General features: G+C 30.8%; 3 protein-coding genes and 1 pseudogene across 4 annotated transcripts; 3 read left to right on the top strand and 1 right to left on the bottom strand.

Annotated features, from left to right (window-relative positions):
* The first annotated feature begins 3,069 nt into the window (after positions 1–3,069).
* LOC143604699 (uncharacterized) lies at positions 3,070–5,241 on the top strand. Its single transcript, XM_077081096.1, has 7 exons — positions 3,070–3,080; positions 3,172–3,313; positions 3,393–3,462; positions 4,053–4,250; positions 4,334–4,433; positions 4,828–4,960; positions 5,032–5,241. Exons 1-7 carry the CDS (start codon positions 3,070–3,072, stop codon positions 5,239–5,241), a joined length of 864 nt encoding a protein of 287 aa, XP_076937211.1.
* LOC143604698 (uncharacterized) lies at positions 4,949–6,356 on the top strand (annotated as a pseudogene). The gene is made up of 5 exons (XR_013148345.1): positions 4,949–5,433; positions 5,532–5,710; positions 5,790–5,858; positions 5,982–6,029; positions 6,117–6,356. The product of XR_013148345.1 is annotated as an uncharacterized LOC143604698 (transcript).
* A 5,250-nt stretch (positions 6,357–11,606) lies between these two features.
* LOC143604695 (uncharacterized) lies at positions 11,607–14,216 on the top strand. The gene is made up of 5 exons (XM_077081095.1): positions 11,607–11,741; positions 12,479–12,764; positions 12,869–13,146; positions 13,197–13,566; positions 13,723–14,216. Exons 1-5 carry the CDS (start codon positions 11,607–11,609, stop codon positions 14,214–14,216), a joined length of 1,563 nt encoding a protein of 520 aa, XP_076937210.1.
* Positions 14,217–17,009: 2,793 nt separating this feature from the next.
* Positions 17,010–18,101, bottom strand: LOC143604700 (uncharacterized). The gene is made up of 2 exons (XM_077081097.1): positions 17,736–18,101; positions 17,010–17,672 (listed from the first exon to the last, which is right to left on the bottom strand). The coding sequence occupies exons 1-2, from the start codon at positions 18,021–18,023 to the stop codon at positions 17,466–17,468; spliced, it is 495 nt and encodes a 164-aa protein (XP_076937212.1). The 5' UTR covers positions 18,024–18,101; the 3' UTR covers positions 17,010–17,465.
* Between the last annotated feature and the right edge of the window lie 11 nt (positions 18,102–18,112).

Below are 18,112 nucleotides of genomic sequence, written 5' to 3'. Positions count from 1 at the left end.
AGATTGTGCAACAAAAACTAGTTTAATGGTTCTATCAACTCATTAAACCAAATTGTGTAAGACCAATTGGATTATCTTTTAAACTCATAATAGTAAGTTCCAGAAGTGGAACCAACCCGTTTGGGTTTGTCATTAGGGAGTTATGGTGTCCGAAAAATGGATCAGAATATAACTCCCCGAATCAGCTTTGACACATGTTTTTGTAAAATCATAAATGGTATTCAATGCTCATCCAAATATTACAAAATTTACCTTTCTGGAAACTAGACTCAGAATACTATATCCTAAAATCAAAAATCGATCAATAATCATCATTTAACATCGAGTTACAGACCAATCAATAAAATCTGTCAGCCAACTGTTCTCAACAAAACTCAAACCCTAACATGTTTATGACATCACACTGGGTTCTAACTAATCATGTTAAAAACCCCCCGTTAGAAAATATAAATCCAACAATGATAAAAAGTAAAGATTCAAAAATGTCACTTGCAACTTTTTTCAAGATTGTTTAAATTAGAACGAATACTAATCGATTGAATTCAAGACCTAATTGCTTACATTCAAACCCTCGAACACCCAAATTTCTCAAAATTAAAGTATAACTCACCTACCTAACCAAGATGAGCTTCAATCGATGTTAATGAGTGATGAAAGTATTAGCAGCAGGTGATGGATTAGGGTTCAGATTGTTATTGAAGGGTGGATGTCTGGTTGGTCACACAAAAGAAGTAGAATGTGGCTATTAATTATCAATAGTCACACTTTTGTTTTAATGTAACTGTTAGCTTTTAGCCATACATAAAAATTTATAAGTGGCTATAAAATAATGCTTTATGGTCACATAAACCCCTTAAGTGTGACCACATGTATAAGCTTTTAGCCACATATGAAACAATTAAAGTGTGGCCATTAACTACTAACGGTCACACATTTTGTTTGCTGTCACCGTTAACTTTTAGCCACATATAAAACTTATAAGTGGCTAACAAACAATACTCTATGGTCACATATACCCGTAAGTGTGGCCATATGTATTAGTTTTTAACCACATCGTTATCAAACTACTGTGAGCGTAGATCATATTTGACCATAGTTTACTAAGTGTGGCAAGTAAAAGTCACATTTTTTATGAATGTGTGGCTAACGGTTTCGAACAACTGTGTTTTTTGTCACACGAATTGAAAAAGTGTGGCTAAATGTTCCAGCAGGTGTGATTTTTTGCCACAAAAATCTAATTTATGTGGCTAAAGGTTCTAACAGGTGTGTTTTTTGTCACACGAATTGAAAAAGTGTGGCTAAATATTCCAGCAGGTGTGATTTTTTGCCACAAAAATCTAATTTATGTGGCTAAAGGTTCTAACATGTGTGTTTTTTGTCACACGAATTGAAAAAGTGTGGCTAAATGTTCCAGCAGGTGTGATTTTTTGCCACAAAAATCTAATTTATGTGGCTAAAGGTTCTAACAGGTGTGTTTTTAGTCACACGAACAACAACTGTGTGGCGAAAGCGACCTTTAGCCGTACATTTAGACCGAGGTGTGGCAAACCGCTCAGAGCATGTGTGTGGCTAAAAGCCAATATTCACGTAGTGTTGACACTGTTTAAAATTCCAATCAAGAATCTGGCTAATTAAATTCTCATGTACATTTTCCATTTTCGTTTAAAAGTATATATTTGTTGTTATTTATTTACATTCACGGATTAACAATAATTAAAATTCAAAAATTACAAACTATATTTTAGATTTTGAAATAAACTTTTACTTTTCAATTGATTGGTCTTTTCAAAACATTGTCAATATTCATTGGATATTTTCATGCTTTCTGTTTTTATCCGTTTTAATGTATTGTTTTATTTAAAAGTTGCAAATAGTTAGAAAGTTAATCTTGACCTTACTTAAATATGTTTATAAACTTTTCATATATAATGAATATTATATATTATATTTAAATTTGAAAAAATGTAAGAATAATACTCAATATATATCTCAACTAACTTTAGATATTAACTAACAATGAAAAAAAAATAAAAAATTAAGGCTATAATAAATAAAACAGAAATAAATCAGCATTGACACCGCTTAAAATTACAATCAACAACCTCGCTAATTCAGTTTTCATATACATTTTCCATTTACCTTTAAAACTATATATTTGGGACAATAATATTAATCACAGATTTCTAATTTTGTTTTTTTTATGTTATAAGAAATAAAACAGATAATTTATCACCCATTGACCCTGTTTAAAATTCCAATCAAGAATCTGGCTAATTAAATTCTCATGTATATTTTCCAATTTCGTTTAAAAGTATATATTTGTTGTTATTTATTTACATTCACGGATTAACAATAATTAAATTTCAATAATTACAAACCATATTTTAGATTTTGAAATAAACTTTTACTTTTCAATTGATTTGTCTTTTCAAAACATTGTCAATATTCATTGGATATTTTCATGCTTTCTGTTTTTATCCGTTTTAATGTATTGTTTTTAGAAAGTTAATCTTGGCCTTACTTAAATATGTTGATAATCTTTTCATATATAATGAATATTAAATTTAAATTTTTAAAAAATGTAAGAAAAATACTCAATACTTAAACTATATATTTGGGACAATAGTTTATATTTTGAAAATTATAAATTTTTAATCTGAAACTTTATAATCACAGATTTGTAATAATTATATTTTGAAAATTATAAACTGTAGTTTATATTTTTAACTAAACTTAAACTTTTAAAGTGTTTAGTCTTTTCAAAATATTGTAAAAATTTTATGGATATTTTGATGCATTCTGTTTTTAACCGTTTTTATGTATTGGTTTATGTAAAAGTTGGTACAAAGTTATATTTGTTTAGTCTTAATAAAGTTCTTTTTAGAGAAAATCTTTCCCAATTTAGTTAACAATTTATCAAATCAAGAAAGAAATTTGCCTTCTATTTTTCATATAGCCTAAAATAGATTGTTGTTTTTCATCTATAAATACTCCCCCACATGCTCACAATTTTGCACGCTCACCTCCCCCTTGTCTTTAATTTCTGTATTGTATCTTTCTTGTGAAGTCATGGAGCACGGGTATATTCTAATACTTTATGTTGTAATGCATTCTTTATTTATATCAACTTATAATTAATAAATTTGTTTTTTGCATATTATTTTGGTACAGAAACATCACTTATTTGAAGGATTTGGATTTGCCTCGTCGTGATTACACTGTCAAAGTTCGTGTAATCCGTTTATGGAAGCAGCCTTTGTATAATAATCCAGATCAGTTTTACTCAACTGAAATGATTGTTGTGGATGAACAGGTATATTTTAATCCATTTAATTTATACATTTTATTTTAAATCATGTCATATCTTTTTGACCTATACTTTTTACTTACAGGGAACCACAATGCAAGCTAATGTTCTTAGAAGATGGTTTCCCAAATTTGAAAGTCTTCTTCATGAATCCGGTTATTTTTACTATTCTTTTATTTTTATAGTCAACAATATTATTTTCACTTTGCATAGTTGTTATCATATGTTGATTTCTTATTGTTATTATATTAGTTTAGAATTTATATTATAATTTTGTAGTAAATATTGATAACATTTACTATAATTGTCTTGATTGTTTATACTAATTTTTTTAATAGTTGTTTACACTCTATTTTTTCTTCATTGTATTTGTATTATATTTGAACATATGTTATAAAATTAGTATGTATCTTTAAGTAATTTTAAGAATATTTGTCAAATTGTATGTGAATTAAAGTTATTTGTATTTTGTAGTTTTCCATTTTTATTCAAAAGAGTATAACCTATTTTGTGTTCCAACTTTTTTTTTATTATTAAAATTAATAAATAATTGTAGATATTATTAATGAATCAGCTTCTTTATAATATTATCCTCTTTTTATACTTAATATTACTTTTTACTTTGCACAATTAATATCATATGTTGATTTTTTATTTTTTTAGATTATGCTTTTAGTTTTTTTAAAATCACTAAATAATTTTTTGATTAAATCTTATTTACACTTCTTTAATTTTACTTTTGTAGAATGTTATTACATTGTGAGGCCTACGATTGGTTTGAATGACTCAAAGTACAAATATGGGAACAACCAAAACAAGCTTGGTATTTTTGTGGACAGTGATGCGTTCCCATGTTTTGATTTCTCTGGTCCAGTATATGGATTCTGTTTCATAGATTTTAAGGATATCATTGAAAAAACTGTTCCTGATAATCAAGCTTTAGGTAAACAGATTTTATATTGTACAATTATTTTATTTCTCTGTTCTTTAACTTTTTATATTTAAATCCACAAATTATTTTTCCAGATGTTATTGGTTTTGTTGCTGATGTTAAAGATCTGAAGAAATTCAAGACATCAAAGGGTAAAGACACAAAGAAAGTGAATGTCATTCTTCAAGATCTTGAGTATGTATTCAGTGTTAATATTTTATAATTATAAATTTAGTTTGTAACCACTTTTGTTGAAATATTATTTTTAATTCTGTTTTGCAAGGATGAATTCAATTTACCTTTCTTTGTGGGATTCTTATGCTGATTCTGTTTTAGAGCACTGGAAAAACAGAAATGAAAATGGTGTTATTGTTGTTGTACTCTAATTTGGCACATTGAAGTATTTTGGTCGTTTCGGTTATGCAAACAACTGTTTTAATATTTCAAAGCTATTTGTGAATTCTGACATTGTTGAAATTACTTCATTTCGAACAGGTTTTATACATTCATTATTAAAGTTTCATATTACAATATAATATGATTTTGCATATTTTTTATTTTACTCACTAAATTTTTCATTTTTTATCAGCTTCCTTCAAAACTCTGTTGGTTCATCATGTTCCACCCAATCATCTAGGTTATCTGGAATGTTTTTATCTCTCTATGATGAATATGTTGTAAGGAGCGAATTTGTTACCATAGCTGAGATAACTCTGAATGAGGTAAACTTTATTTGACTTTTTTTAATATTTAATACTTATGTTATGTTATAATAGAGTTAACATAAATATAGGTGAAGTCTGTGCTTATTGTTGGTACTGTTCGGATGATACAAGAAGAATTGCCCTGGTATTATTTTGCTTGTAAAACTTGTCACAAGAAGGTTACAAAAAAGTGTGATAGTGATGAACATACTGTGGGTGTTTTGGTTGATCAAGAAGATGTTTTTGAATGTAAAACAGAGACTTGCAATAATACTGTTATTGAAGTTGTTGAAAGGTAATATTATATTTAAATTTTATCATCATATTTTTCTTATAATCATAGTATGTTACATGATATATTATTTATGCAGGCTGAACTCCCATTGGTGGTTCAGGATTCCACAGGAAGTGTTTCTTTGACAGTTTTTGACAGAGAAGCTTCGAAAATTCTCAACACTTCTGCTAAAGCTTTAGTTGACAAACATGCTGCTGTAAGATACCATTATTACTTTATAATTTTTCTGGCTTATATTTTTAATTTTAATAACTATTTGATGTTAATATTGTTGTAAAATGTTACTTAAAACAGGGTGGTGATAAAGCTTTGTATCCTGATGAGTTCGATGTTCTTGTGGGGAAAAAGTTTGCATTTCGGATTGATATTACCGAGTTTAATCAGAAAACAACTTCTGGGTTTTTGGTGTTACCAAAGTCATTGATGATGCTGATATTATCTTTGAGCTTAAAAAGAAGTCAAACAATTCTGAGGTAATACATTTATATAAAAATATATTCAACATGCATTTTTTCACCAACAAACTGTGATGGTAAATTTTTCCAATTAAAGGTTGATGACTCCTCATGTTTGACCAACTGTTTGGATGATAGTCAGTCTCAAGACACACTGAACCCCAATGTATGACCTTTATATAGTTAAAATTATGTCAATTCTTTACAGTATTACATATTTTTTTTCAACCTTATATAAATATAATTTTAAATATTTGAACTTCATTCTTTGTTTGTAAATACATATTAGGTTGGTAATCTTGGTGGTATTGACTCAAGCCAAGCTCTCAAACCAATGGTAATTACCATCAATTTAACTTTAAATTTTCAATTTATTAATAGAAAATGCAACATTTACTTACAAGCTTATTTTATAAATTTATAGGTTGTTGTTGAAATTATGGATGATAATGTCATTACTCCAGCTGGAAAACAAAATAATGCCAAACAAATTGAGAAGCCTGATGTTTGTGACACTGCAACTTTTAAGAGGAAATCCAAAAATCCAAGTTTCAAGAAAAATTTGATGAACACTTACGATGTTGTTGAACTTGGGGATATGTCTACCAACAAACCTGTTTCTGATGGCAAGCCTGCCCTGCTAATCCCCAAGCTCGAAAAATGAAGTGTTTATGTTTATGTTTTTAATGTTCATCTATGTTATTTTGAATTTTTTTTTAATTATCTCTGTTGTTTAAGAACTATTATCAGATCTTGGATTCATTCCAAGGTTTATGGTTTTATTGTTGTATTTCCTGTTGTGTACCTTTTGGTTTAAGACTATTTGGAAATGTATCACTATGTTATGGTTTTTAATTAACTTTATGTTTGTTTTGTGTTTATATTTTAAAGTATTACATGTTTTCATGTTACCAAAAACTTTATTTTGTTTTAAATTTTCAACTTATATATTCATTTAAAAACTTTTAAATTTTTTTGTCATTCAATATAAATTTCTTAATGAAAACTATAATGTAATGTTTTCAAATGTTATATAAAGTTTTTTGTTATAGAATACCAATGTTATGTTTTGTTCATTTAATTATTTAAATACCATGTTATAAATTACCTTTTCTTTTTAATACAACTACTAATTTTAGATTCAAAAATAACATTTTGTACATATTACAATCAAAAAATTGTTGAAGCAAAGTTTATGAGACAGAAAAGAAAACTCGAAATGGCTGTTAAAAAAACCCAACAACTTCACTCGCGATTCCATTTCGAAGGTTATTTTTGTAACATAGTTATTTATTAATAATAAAAATAGACATATTTATTAACAACAGTTATAATTTTTTTTTTCATACAGATTCACAGATAATAAGCCCACAATCTACCACCTCAAATGGTATAATTTTTTTTAATTTATATCTTCTTATGTAATTACAATTTGTAATTACAATTTATATTATTCACATATAGTTTTTAAAGAAAGAAAACAACACAGAAAACAAAGATGTACTCACCAAATTTAAGCCAAAATTTTCAAGGTAATATAATTAAATCTATTGTCCTTTATAATACATCCATCATAACAATACACATTCATGAATTTGCAGCATCTTTGGAAGATATCAATTTCAATTTCAACCTTCCAATAACACAACCAAATAAGCACCATGGAAAGGAAAATGATGTTTCTTATCAATCAATTACAAATGTTCATAACGTTATTGCTTCTTCGGATTACAATATTACACAACCACTTTCTAATATTACCAACGGTAAATAACTATACTTATCTTTTATGCTTTTCCTTTAGATGATGATACATATTTTAATTTATATGTGACTACTTACTTATAATTGTTTTGTATATATATTATAGTGTCTTACAGCAATGATGATAACAGCAGTCCACAAATCTCTCGACTGATCAGAAAACAATATCTTAATTCAAAAAAAGCAACCGCTCAATCTTCTAACGCAAGGAATATTAAAGCATTTTCATCCAAATCAAAATAACAAAATATGTCTAATACATATACATCAGATGTAATAGAACAAGATCAAGATGATGATGATGTAGAATTAATGAATCAAATATTCTCTGGTAAATCTAAAGGTTAAAAATATTCTTTATTTTATTATATTTTTTTAACATATCAAATTTTACTATCTTATAATGAAGTATTAATAAATGTAGTAAATAATTTGTATCAGATTATTTAGATCATGGAGATCAAAGTCATGTATGTGAAAAATGTAATGCAAAATTGTGGAAGGATGAAACGTTACGAAGTAGACAAAGAAAAAATAAATCAAGCTTTAGTTTATGTTGTGGATACAACAAAGTTCATCTTCCAACTTTTAAAGAACCTCCACCCAGTTATAAACGTTTTTTTAGTGGTTTGGATTCAAAAAGCAAACATTTTTTGAAAAACATTCGTCGATACAATTCAATGTTTGCTTTTACATCAATGGGTGGAAAAGTTGATTCCTCCCTAAACCGAGGTAAAGGTCCTTTTATTTTTAGATTGAGCGGTGAAAATTACCATTCCATTGGAAGTCTTCTACCAACAGATGGTTCAAACGCTAAATTTTCTCAGTTATATATATATATATATATATATATATATATATATATATATATATATATATATATATGATACTGAAAATGAGGTAGCAAACAGACAAGAATGTATGGGGTATGTTTTCTACTTAGTTAACAGAATTATATTTTATATGATTTATAGTTTTCCCAATAGCTAACTAATTTTTGCATTACATATATATTTTTTCAGTAATTCCAACAAGGCGTCGACATAAGCATCTGAAACTTTAGATGTTGAGATTATTCAGGAGTTGAAAAACATGTTAGATGCACACAATGAGTTGGTGAAATCTTACCGAATGGCCCGTGACTGTTTTCAAAGCAATCCTCATGCTGATCTAAAGTTACGCCTTATTGCAAAAAGAAATAAAGATGGAAGAACATATAACTTGCCAACTGCCTCTGAGGTTGCTGCTTTAGTTGTTGGAGACATTGACACGCCACTTGAACCTAGAGATATTATTGTCAAGACCAAAGAGGGTTTTTTGCAACGTATTAGTGAATTACATCCCTCTTATGTGCCACTTCAGTATCCGATTATTTTTATTTATGGTGATGATTGTTACAGAATTGACATTCCTCATCGTGATGTTTCTAGTTCAAACACCACTAAAACACGCTTATGCACAATGAGAGAGTTTTTCTGTTACATGATCCAAGACAGATTGAATCATTATTCATTGATTCTACTTTCTAGGCGCCCTTTTCAGCAATTTTTAGTTGATGCGTATACAATGATCGAAAGTGAAAGACTCTTTTTCATACGTAATCAGCAAAAGAAATTAAGATGTGAGACTATGAGAATCTCTGTTCTTTTCAAAATCAAGGCAACAACGATCTGTCTAGAGTTGGTCAGCGTGTTATACTACCTTCTTCCTCTACTGGCAGTGCACGTTACATGTTGCAAAATTATTTAGATGCCATGTCTCTTTGTAAGTGGTATGGTTATCCAGATTTTTTCATTACAATTACATGTAACCCTAAATGGCCATAAGTTAAAAGATTTTTAGAAGACACAACGCTTAATGCCGAAGACAGACCTGATATTTTATGTCGATTATTCAAAATCAAATTGGATTCTATCATTAAAGACATCGAGGAGAATTCAATACTTGGAAAGGTCCAAGCAGGTACTTTTTTCTCCTTATTTCTACTAATCATCAACAAACATATATGTATGCTACCAAACCATATTAAGGAAAATAATTATACATATAACATATATTATCATATATCTCATTATATATATAATTAGCATACCATCCTACATAATAATATATTACATACCAAGCCTTATAAACATAAGGCAAACAGTTTAAAAAAAATTGTCTTGAGTTCACCATAACCATACCATTACATATCAAAAACATGAAAAACAAAGTTTTCACCACCACCACCACCTGCATTCACCAGCACTCATCACCTGCATTCACCACCAGCCACCACCTATATTCAAAATATAACCAAAACTCAAAACATTATAACTTAAATGCTTAATTGTTGTTATAATTTTCTCAAATAATCTAAAACTACTATAATAATAAGTATTTTCAAGGCTTACTATTAAACCGTAACTAACTTATTGAAATGCTTTATATATTTGAACCTAAAACTATACTAATAAAACTCTAATAATAAGCAAACAAAAACATCTATTAAAATTTAATATTTATTGGGTGTTTGGAATTCCTTATTTTCATAACTTATAACTGATAAAATTTTTGCTAAAGTTAATAAGGTGTTTGGCAAACCATAACGCCTTTTGGATTTTAAGTTATGGTTAAAGCAAAATATATGAGTTTTCAAAACTTAGGAATCTCTAACTTATTAACTTCATTGATTTGAATTACCTATTACACCATTTAACCCTCAAAAACCATTACAATCCTTTTAAAAAAGAGTGTCTATTTTGGTCATTTTGATTTTTCTAAACAAATAACCTAATCCAAACATTTTTTTCAAAATATTATTTTAAAAAATACACAACTTTATAACTCCTTTCAACAAAACTCCCTTTTCACTTAGATAAGCTATCCCAAACACACCCTTAATAATCATATTATAACACTAATATATTACAACTATTTAGTTAAACAATATAATTCTCTTATACAAAACATATAACACATTTCCCCTATTTTACTATGTGTAAAATATTACATATCATAACTTTCTCAATCTATAAAATGACTACTTAATCCAGAAATACAAATACATTAAGGTACAAAGTTAACTAAAAAGATTAATATAGAAATTTCAATATTTAATTTATTTACCTCAATAGAAGCATTCATCATCACTTGTGATGTCTAGATCCACATCCGAGATATAGCCATCACTTCCTTCAGCTTCTTCATCACTAATCCAACCAGCAGCAACAAGCTCTTTGAAAATCTCTTTTTCAACCTCCAATCTCCTTGAAAGAGCCTTTTTGAAACTGAGAAGAGATGATGAATGCATTCCAACAAAAATCGGTTCAATGGAAAGCATTTTTTCACAAAAAGAAACCCCTTGCATGCTCAGAATTTCATCCAATGACAAGTTTTTGGTTTCATCATTGTCATATCGCAGTTGGATGTTCTGATCAGTTTCAAAAAAAGTCCATTGAACGACTTGTGCTGGAACTTCTGGTTGTACTTGATTAGGATCAAATATTTGATGAAGCTTTTTCATGAGCCTCACTGGTTTTCTAAAATCCTCTCCCGGACAGATCCCTAACTCATACAGCTTTCTGAGTACATGTTCTTCTAGATTCAACACCCCTCTCACCGTTCTTATTTTTATCACCCTTCGATCGTTCATTCGTAGCACAAAACAACCTTCTAAATGTTTAAACCTCCATGATACTATAGCCGCCATTTTTTTTTCAGAAAACTTAAAGAACAAAGTTAAAAAGATGTGGTGTTCATATTTCATTTGACATATATTAATATACTTTGTAAACAAAATCTTCTAAATCTAAACATTTAATTCGTAAACCAGACTTTTGGTTTTCCAGCTTCCATCATCATTACTTTTGACGGCTGTAGGTTATTATACCCCGTGACCTTTCATTTCTGATTTGACCTATTTCATATTAAGTTAAGTATATATTATGCCATATATAGTAATCCACCATATCTTCCCCTATTTTATATTAATTACAAACTTTCTATTAACATTAAATGTCTTTTTTGTATTAAACTTTAATTTAATACACTTATTTTTGCTATTCATTTTGATGTAACAATCTGATATGTTTGTTTATCTTTTTTTATAGTTGTATATACAGTGGAGTTTCAAAAACGTGGGTTGCCTCATGCTCATCTGTGTTTATTTATGCATGCTGATCACAAACTTCCAACAGTTGAACATATTGATCCATTTATTTCAGCTGAAATACCAGACAAAAAGTTAGATCCAGAATTGTATTATCTTGTAAGGGAGTTCATGATTCATGGTCTGTGTGGCATTGTAAACAAGAACTGTCCATGCATGATTGACGGAAACTGTTCAAAAAATTTTCCAAAAAAATTCCATGAATTCACATCAATTGACGGTGATGGTTATCCCGTATACAGAAGACGAAATAATGGTTTTTTTGTTGAGAAGTCAAGTGTGATGTTGGATAATACAAGCGTTGTGCCGTATAACAAAACACTCTTAAAAAGATATCAAGCACACATCAATGTTGAGTGGTGCAATCAAGCCGGTTCCATCAAATATTTGTTTAAATATATAAATAAAGGCCATGATAGAGCATCGGTTTGTTTTGTACCAACCAATCAAGAAAATCACAATCAAGAAAACATTGATGAAATCAAATACTACTATAGTTGTAGATATATATCTGCATGTGAAGAATCATGGAGGATTTTTTTATATGATATACATTATAGGACTCCCTCAGTGATTAGGTTTCCTTTTCATCTACCTGGTCAACAGCAGGTTATTTATGAGTCGTTTGATGATCTTGATGATATATTAGATAAACCATCTGTTGCTTCCTCAATGTTTTTAGAGTGGTTCAAATGCAATCAAAATTATCCAGAAGCACGTACTTTAACTTATCTTGAATTTCCTACAAAGTTTGTTTGGAAAGCCGACAAACGTTATTGGAAACCAAGAAAAAAGGATTTTCCATTGGCAGAATTCATGCAGTTTTTCCTTCTCTTGGTGAAGCTTATTATTTAAGAATTTTGTTGAACAAGGTAAAAGGTCCAACAACATTTGCTCAAATACCAACCGTCAACTCTGTTGAATATCCAACATTTAGAGATGCATGTTATGCATGTGGCCTTTTGGATGATGACAATGAATACGTTGAAGCAATTGTAGAAGCAAGTTTTACTGGAACTGGTTATTACTTAAGAAGTTTATTTTGCACATTGCTAATGTCGGAGAGCATGTCTAGACCTGAATTTGTTTGGGAAACTACGTGGACTTATTTGTCAGATGATATTTTATACAAACAACGCATTGTTTTAAAGCATCCAGGTATAAAAATTCATATCATGATTTAATTTCCTGTTTTATTATATCTATTTAAAAATCTATATTTAATTTATTTTTTGTATAACACATGTTTTTAAAATGTACAGGTTTAGAAGTTAATGAAGAACAACTCAAAAACCTTACATTGTTTGAGATAGAAAAGTTTCTATTAAGAAATAATTCTACTCTAAAAAAGTTTTCTACCATACCTTTTCCTAATCAAGATTCCATTTCTTCTGCAAATAATCTTTTACTTAGTGAAGAACTAGCTTATGACAATGTGATGTTAGCTCAAGAGTTTGAACAAATGTTTTCTTCATTTACTGATGAGCAGCATTCTGTATATGAAGAAATCATTGAAGCGGTTGATAAGAACAAAGGTGGGGTATTTTTTGTTTATGGTTATGGTGGGACTGGAAAACTTATCTTTGGAAGACCTTATGTGCATCTATAAGATCCCAAGGAAAAATTGTTTTAAGTGTTGCGTCAAGTGGAATCGCATCACTTTTGTTATCCGGAGGTAGGACTGCACACTCCATGTTTCACATCCCAATTAATTTGGTTGAGGATTCATTTTGCTACATAAAGCCAGATAGCGATCTTGCATATCTATTAAGAGAAACCTCACTAATTATATGGGATGAAGCACTGATGGTACACAAGCATGGGTTTGAAGTTTTGGATAGATCATTAAAAGATATTTTAACATCCGCATCAGGAGCTTCTTCAAATTTACCATTTGGTGGAAAAGTGATTGTTTTTGGAGGAGACTTTAGACAAATATTACCGGTTGTCCCACGTGGAAGTAGACAACAAATTGTCAATTCATGTTTAACTTCTTCTTACATTTGAAGAAATTGCAAAGTCCTTAAGTTGACAAAAAATCTGAGGTTAAGTACCTCAATCCATTCAACTGAAATTGAGCAAACTAAATTGTTTGCACAATGGCTTTTGGATATAGGCGAGGGTAATGTTGGTGGTACCAATGATGGTGAAGCACAAATAGAAATACCACAAGATCTTCTTATCAGACATTCATCTGATCCAGTTTCTGAATTAATAGACTTTGTCTATCCCTCCGTTTTACAAAATTTCAAAAAACAAAATTATTTTCATGAAAGAGCAATACTTGCTCCAAAAAATGATATTGTTCAAGAAATTAATGATCGTTTGCTGTCAATATTTCCTGGAGAAGAAAGGGAATATCTAAGTTCTGATAGTGTATGTCCTACTGACATGATTAATGAGAATTTGGATGAAAGTTTATGCTCTCCAGACATTCTTAATGGAATTAAAGCATCAGGTTTGCCAAACCACAAGTTGGTGTTAAAGGTAGGAGTTCCTGTTATGCTACTAAGAAATATTGATCAGAAAAGTGGATTGTGTAACGGTACTCGGTTTAAAGGTGGTCTCATTGGGAAAACGTATTATACGAGTGGAGATTATATCAGGTAGTAATATTGGAGATGGGCATTATATTCCAAGAATTACTTTAATACCTACCGACAAAAAACTTCACATTAAGCTACAAAGAAGACAATATCCACTTGCTTTATGTTTCACAATGACCATAAACAAAAGTCAAGGGCAATCACTATCAAGAGTTGGATTATATTTGAAAAAGCCCGTTTTTACACATGGTCAACTGTATGTTGCGTTATCAAGAGTTACAAGACGAGACGGACTTAAAGTTCTAATTCTAGATAGTGATGGTAATACTTCAAATGAAACATCAAATGTTGTATATAAAGAAGTATTTCGAAGTTTGTAAGTACTTTTTAAAAGTTTATCAATATTCATGTTTTTAAACAATTATGGTCAATTATATGGCATCTCATAATGTTTACATATATTCCACAATCATAATCGTTGAATTCAATGAATATAATAAAAAGCCTTTACTTCAAGCAATATAATTAAAAGTAGTCCATCATTATAGTACTAAGTTATAAACATTCTAAATTACTGTAACATCCTAAAATATTCTAATAATAAATAAAGAAAGTTGCGTTAAATTGTCGTGCGTTTAATAATATTAACTAACGTCTAATATGGAAAAGATCATGGACTTGGATTTAATTAAGATGGAATAAGGGTAATGGGCCTTAGGTCCATGAGCCTTAAGGGGTATAAATACCTCCTTAAATCACCCTTAAACCCTAAACCATCATTCATTTCCATCTTATTCTCTATACATTCAAAACACACACACATACACTACACCATATTTCGGCCGAGAGAAAGAGAGGTGAGGTCCGAGCAAGCACGCGATTCAAGATAGACACAAGATCTAGAGCCCTTAAGCAAGCTAACCGAGACCGAAGAACGTATAAAGGTAAGCCGTTTTACCTTTAAAGTTTACATTTTTATACACGTTTAGTCTTGAAACTTGAACCTAGAATAGATCGAGTATAAACGAAAGATAAAGTTGTAAACTTGATAGTAAATATGAGTGTAATGAACCCGGAAATGGAAACGGCTCGATTAAATGAACCCTTAAACTAGTATTGAACGTTTCGAGCTTAAAGGTCCGAACTTTATGCATTTTCGGGCCAAATCTTATTCATAAACGACCATAGGGTTGATCGCGAGTTGGTTAAATATCGTATCCAAAGATTTCGCGTTAAAACGGTGATGGTTATGGGAGTTTTGGATGAGCCGTAGTTGCTGCTGGGCAACTTCGCCTGCAACTAACTTCGCCAAGCAAGTTCGCCCAGCATGTTCGCCAAGCAAGTACGCCTGTCTTATATGTTCGCTCAAGCATATAAGTTCGCTCACTGCTAACCTCACTGAATGTTAACTTCGCCACAATAAGCTCGCTGGCCAACTTCGCTTGTTGTTAAGTCCGCCTAACAACAAGTTCGCCAACCTTAAGTTCGCTTGGATGTTAAGTTCGCTGAGGTATAAGTTCGCCAATGTTAACTTCGCTGAACAGTAAGTTCGCCAATGTTAACTTCGCTGAACAGCAAGCTCGCTGATGTTAACTTCGCTTAATATTAAGTTCGCCAAAAGTTAAGTTCGCTGAGAAATGAATTAAAATCCTAGTGAAAAATGCGTTAAGACAGCTCGACCCCAGCCAGGGGCTCTACCCCTTGGACCCTGCTAGGGGCTGCCGCCCCTAGAACCCCGCTGCCAGGGGCGCTGCCCCCGGACCCCCGTTCGTTGTGGGTTATAATTGAACTAGAAACTCAATATAGATAGCGATAGATGATTGATACGTGTATTGTTATACAGTTAGCCGTGCACAGCTCAAGAAGGGAATAACAATTAACGGTGAACGTAACCGTGTTCAGGTGAGTTTCTAGCCCCATTTATGTGCTATGTTTTCGAGGCTGTGTGCATACTCAATATGTTTGTTAATACGCTTATCTTAAGAGATAAGTGTATGCCTTATGTGAATAATGTGAAATGTATGAATGATTTCTTGATGGTACGTGAACGATCTTCGGATATTGCACGTACTGTCAGGTTGTAATGCTATATATAAGGTAAGTATGATATGTATGCTTATGTGTATGAACGTGATAAAGATAATAAAAGAAGGAAATGATGGTTGTATGGTTACGAAAAGGGTACCGAGCCCTAATAATACTCGAGGTATGATGTATGGTTGTATGGTAACGAAGAGGGAATCGAACCCTACTAATATTCGAGAACTAGGGAACCGAACCCTACTAATATTCGAGGAAAGAGGGTACCGAGCCCTAATAATACTCGAGAAAGGAGGGTACCGAGCCCTAATAATACTCGAGGAAGGAGGGTACTGAGCCCTAATAATACTCGAGGAAGGAGGGTACCGAGCCCTAATAATACTCGAGGAATGTAGGGCGTAATGCTCTTTATAACGTAAGATATGAAAGCAAGTTAGTACAAAAGAAAATATGAAAGTATGAATGAAAGAATATAAGTTTGTGTGTATTGTATAATGTATGATTAACTAGAATTCACTTAGCGTAGCTGACTTTTAGTATGCACGCAGGTGAGTAGGATGAGGCAGCTCGCTTGAGGGGACACGTGGCGTTGAATAAGAGACTGGCATCGGAAGGCTCAGGGCGTATTATGTTTTAATTACTTAGTTTTCGAAAGACAAGTTGGTTGTTTAAGACAAGTTTTGAATTGTTATGAAATGTTTTATTAAAGTTTTTATATTCGCGAATGTTTTTAATTAACTCTGATATTTAGAACTGCGTTTATGAGTAAATCCAACACGAAAGTAGGGCTACCGGTAGCGAGGCCTTACAATTACCAAAAAGTCTTACATAAAGCCATACATATTCTAAGTTAAAACATTGCTTCAAATATTGTTTAAAAACTATCATAAACCATAATTAAAAGGTTAAAGTCATGATTACCAAACATAAAACATAAAAAGAAAATTGTCTTAATTGTTCACAACATTACTTATGATTATTTTCCCCTCGCTTTTGTTAAAAGCAAACAAACATCTGTCTCCAACATTCAAGTCAAAAGTCGTTAACATACCTTTGAAGTCATGCACACGGTATCTCGGATTGTTGTGTGGACTTTCCACACGAAGTTCACTTTTAAATTCCACACCTTCGTTGTTTCTGATAATGACATTCCTTGCTTGATTCAACTTTGATTTGCCTGCAAAACGATTTGGTAAACGCTGGGAAAAAAATGAAAACATTATATTTTATGAATGCTATATTTGGAGTATAAAATTAAAACTATCACCAATTGTTAGAGAATTACCAAACAATCAACAATTGTTTTCTCGAATTGTAGATCATCATCATCAACCACATTAACTGCATCATCATTTTCTTCATCACCATTTGTACCATCATCAACTTCAACATGAATCTCATTAATCCCACCAACAATTTCTTCATCACCATTGTTACAGTTATCAACATCAACAACATCAACATCAACATCCATAAAATGCTGCTCATCAACATCAACATCAACATTATTTTCAGACTCTTGATTCATTCCCACAGAAGTTACTTCAAAATCAGCATTATTCTCATCAAGATTATAATCAGATTCATTTTCAATAGATTCAAGATCAACATCTATAATTTCTCGAACCCTTTCCGGACATTTAACTGGTGTCAATCTATATTCCATACCATCTCCCTTGAAAGCTGTCAACTTGAAAACATCTCTACCAGCATAATCAAATACCAGATGTTGTCCCCTTTTCAGTTTTAAAGCTTCAACTACTTTCAGCCAACCCCTCCTAAAATAAAACTTTTCTCCAATGTGAAGGATTTTGACTGTACAATCATTCATGTCATCAGCACGTATCGTAAAATATCTGATAGAGATATTTTCCAGATCTTCAAATCGTTGAACAAACAAAGTTGGCACCACCTTTATAT

This window comes from Bidens hawaiensis, unplaced genomic scaffold, assembly GCF_021521415.1.
Source record: "Bidens hawaiensis isolate Kalapana, Puna unplaced genomic scaffold, B.hawaiensis_p1.1 tig00066239_1, whole genome shotgun sequence".
Taxonomy (NCBI): domain Eukaryota; kingdom Viridiplantae; phylum Streptophyta; class Magnoliopsida; order Asterales; family Asteraceae; genus Bidens; species Bidens hawaiensis.
Note: the sequence above shows the minus strand (reverse complement) of the source record. Positions and strands in the feature narration are given on the sequence as shown.

What these genes read in the sequence shown, in the direction of transcription:
- LOC143604699 (XM_077081096.1), top strand. An exon ending in AAGTCTTCTTCATGAATCCG is followed by an intron (nt 3,463 to 4,052) that starts GTTATTTTTACT and finishes TTACTTTTGTAG; the next exon opens with AATGTTATTACATTGTGAGG. An exon ending in TCCTGATAATCAAGCTTTAG is followed by an intron (nt 4,251 to 4,333) that starts GTAAACAGATTT and finishes TTATTTTTCCAG; the next exon opens with ATGTTATTGGTTTTGTTGCT.
- LOC143604695 (XM_077081095.1), top strand. Translation starts at nt 11,607, where the DNA reads ATGCATGCTGATCACAAACTTCCAACAGTTGAACATATTGATCCATTT. An exon ending in TTCATGGTCTGTGTGGCATT is followed by an intron (nt 11,742 to 12,478) that starts GTAAACAAGAAC and finishes TTGTTGAACAAG; the next exon opens with GTAAAAGGTCCAACAACATT. An exon ending in CATTGTTTTAAAGCATCCAG is followed by an intron (nt 12,765 to 12,868) that starts GTATAAAAATTC and finishes TAAAATGTACAG; the next exon opens with GTTTAGAAGTTAATGAAGAA.
- LOC143604700 (XM_077081097.1), bottom strand. Translation starts at nt 18,023, where the DNA reads ATGAATGATTGTACAGTCAAAATCCTTCACATTGGAGAAAAGTTTTAT. An exon ending in AGAATAATGCTGATTTTGAA is followed by an intron (nt 17,673 to 17,735) that starts GTAACTTCTGTG and finishes GTTGATGAGCAG; the next exon opens with CATTTTATGGATGTTGATGT.